This window comes from Pundamilia nyererei, unplaced genomic scaffold, assembly GCF_000239375.1.
Source record: "Pundamilia nyererei isolate P.nyererei 1_Seehausen unplaced genomic scaffold, PunNye1.0 scaffold00135, whole genome shotgun sequence".
Lineage (NCBI taxonomy): Eukaryota > Metazoa > Chordata > Actinopteri > Cichliformes > Cichlidae > Pundamilia > Pundamilia nyererei.
Window position 1 is genome coordinate 174,155 of NW_005187536.1, and position 1,482 is coordinate 175,636.

Here is a 1,482-nt window from a genome sequence, read left to right on the forward strand (position 1 = left end):
TCCTGCTCAGATGTGATCCTTTTATAAATGTTGGGTTTGCAGTTTTTACCTTGTAAGCTTAACGTTGGGTTACCGAGGAGTTTGTTATTAACAACAGCTCGTCAAACAAGTAAATTCACTGAGTAAGAGAGATGTTGGCAGCGTGGGGGGGACGTCTACAAATCTCTATAGTTTACACAGATCTGAGGAGACACTCGACTGTTGAACTCTGGCTGATGTGTTTAAATGTAAATCCTTTGTGTTGGTTTTCTTTGCCCTCTAACCTTTAGAGCCTTACAGGATTATATATTGACCTGCTGGTCAATGGAGTGTAGATGCCTTCATTCAGTCATTAAATGGAGATTAAAATATGGAATTCTGATTTCCTCTTTATGGAAGGGAACCTGCAGGCTTGAGCTTGATGCGTTTCACTACGATTCATTTTTGCACGTCTGTGTTTTTAGGCTCGAATGTCCATTTGACACAGCGGTGGAGTTGGCTGCCTTCTCACTACAGGGTAAGCACATCAGTGTTTCACACACAGCTTATGTTTTATGTAGCTGGTGATTGTTCTGGTCTGGAGATTCGGCTTGGAAAGTCAGTGCAGCCAGATCTTACAGCAGCTGGAGAACTTTAGTCCATGCAAACTAAACGAGGCTGCAGAGCTGTAGTTTCAAATGCTAACTTGGTGTTCTTGGTGAGGTTGTGTGCAAACGAAGCTCTCACATCACAGATGCGTATCTGGAACCAGTCATGGCAGTCTTTGACTTACACTCTGAGCTCCTACCTTCACACACCTGCAGTAGCTGTTTCATAAGTCCAGTGTTTACCTGCAATGAGCCATTTCAGAGGTGCTGCAGAGGAGCAAAGACTGAGTCGCTGGAGACATTTATGGAATGGGCTTGCGTGCACCAACCCTTGTGTGCTCACACTTACACATGGTCATTGTGGGTAAATGCCAGCTCATTAGTGCTCGATCCTCTTCTGTGGCCCCCTAATCCAGCACCCTTTCTGCCTTCTCCCTGCCCCTCAGCTGAGCTTTCTGCCTTTATCTTCAACTTTTTCACATTTCTGTTGTTGGTCCACGTTTAGGGATAGGCTAAAGTTATATTTTCTCCCCCTTTATCCCGAGGCTTAGCTCACAGCTGGACTAGCTAAACACTGAAGATCACAAACCTGAGCTGCTTCTGTGTATCCAAACACTGCAGCCATAATCACGACTCTTTCTTTCCCTTCTGTCAATTTTTCTGTGTGATGGTTTATTTCTTATGCTGGCAGCTGGAAATACCCGTTACCTCATTGGAGACTTTTAGGTGGGTGATTCAGTATAAAACCAGTTAAATCTGAGGAATTCATGCACACAGTAGTGTTCAGAAGTCTCGAGCAGCCCCTCATTTCTTTATGTTTTGCTTCCATGGAGCCAGACTTTCCTGTAATTTTCAAAGTGCTCTTTCTTTGGACGATGGCTGCTTTTTCTCTCGCTTTCAGTCCAATCCTTGTACC

General features: G+C 44.3%; 1 protein-coding gene across 1 annotated transcript in view; it reads left to right on the forward strand.

The window, feature by feature from the left end:
- Window positions 1-1,482, forward strand: part of epb41l5 (erythrocyte membrane protein band 4.1 like 5) — a 33,224-nt gene that overhangs the window by 11,980 nt on the left and 19,762 nt on the right. The window contains exon 5 of the mRNA XM_005743730.2: window positions 444-496. Within this exon, the coding sequence (XP_005743787.2) occupies window positions 444-496 (53 nt within the window). The remainder of the gene's footprint in view (window positions 1-443; window positions 497-1,482) is intronic.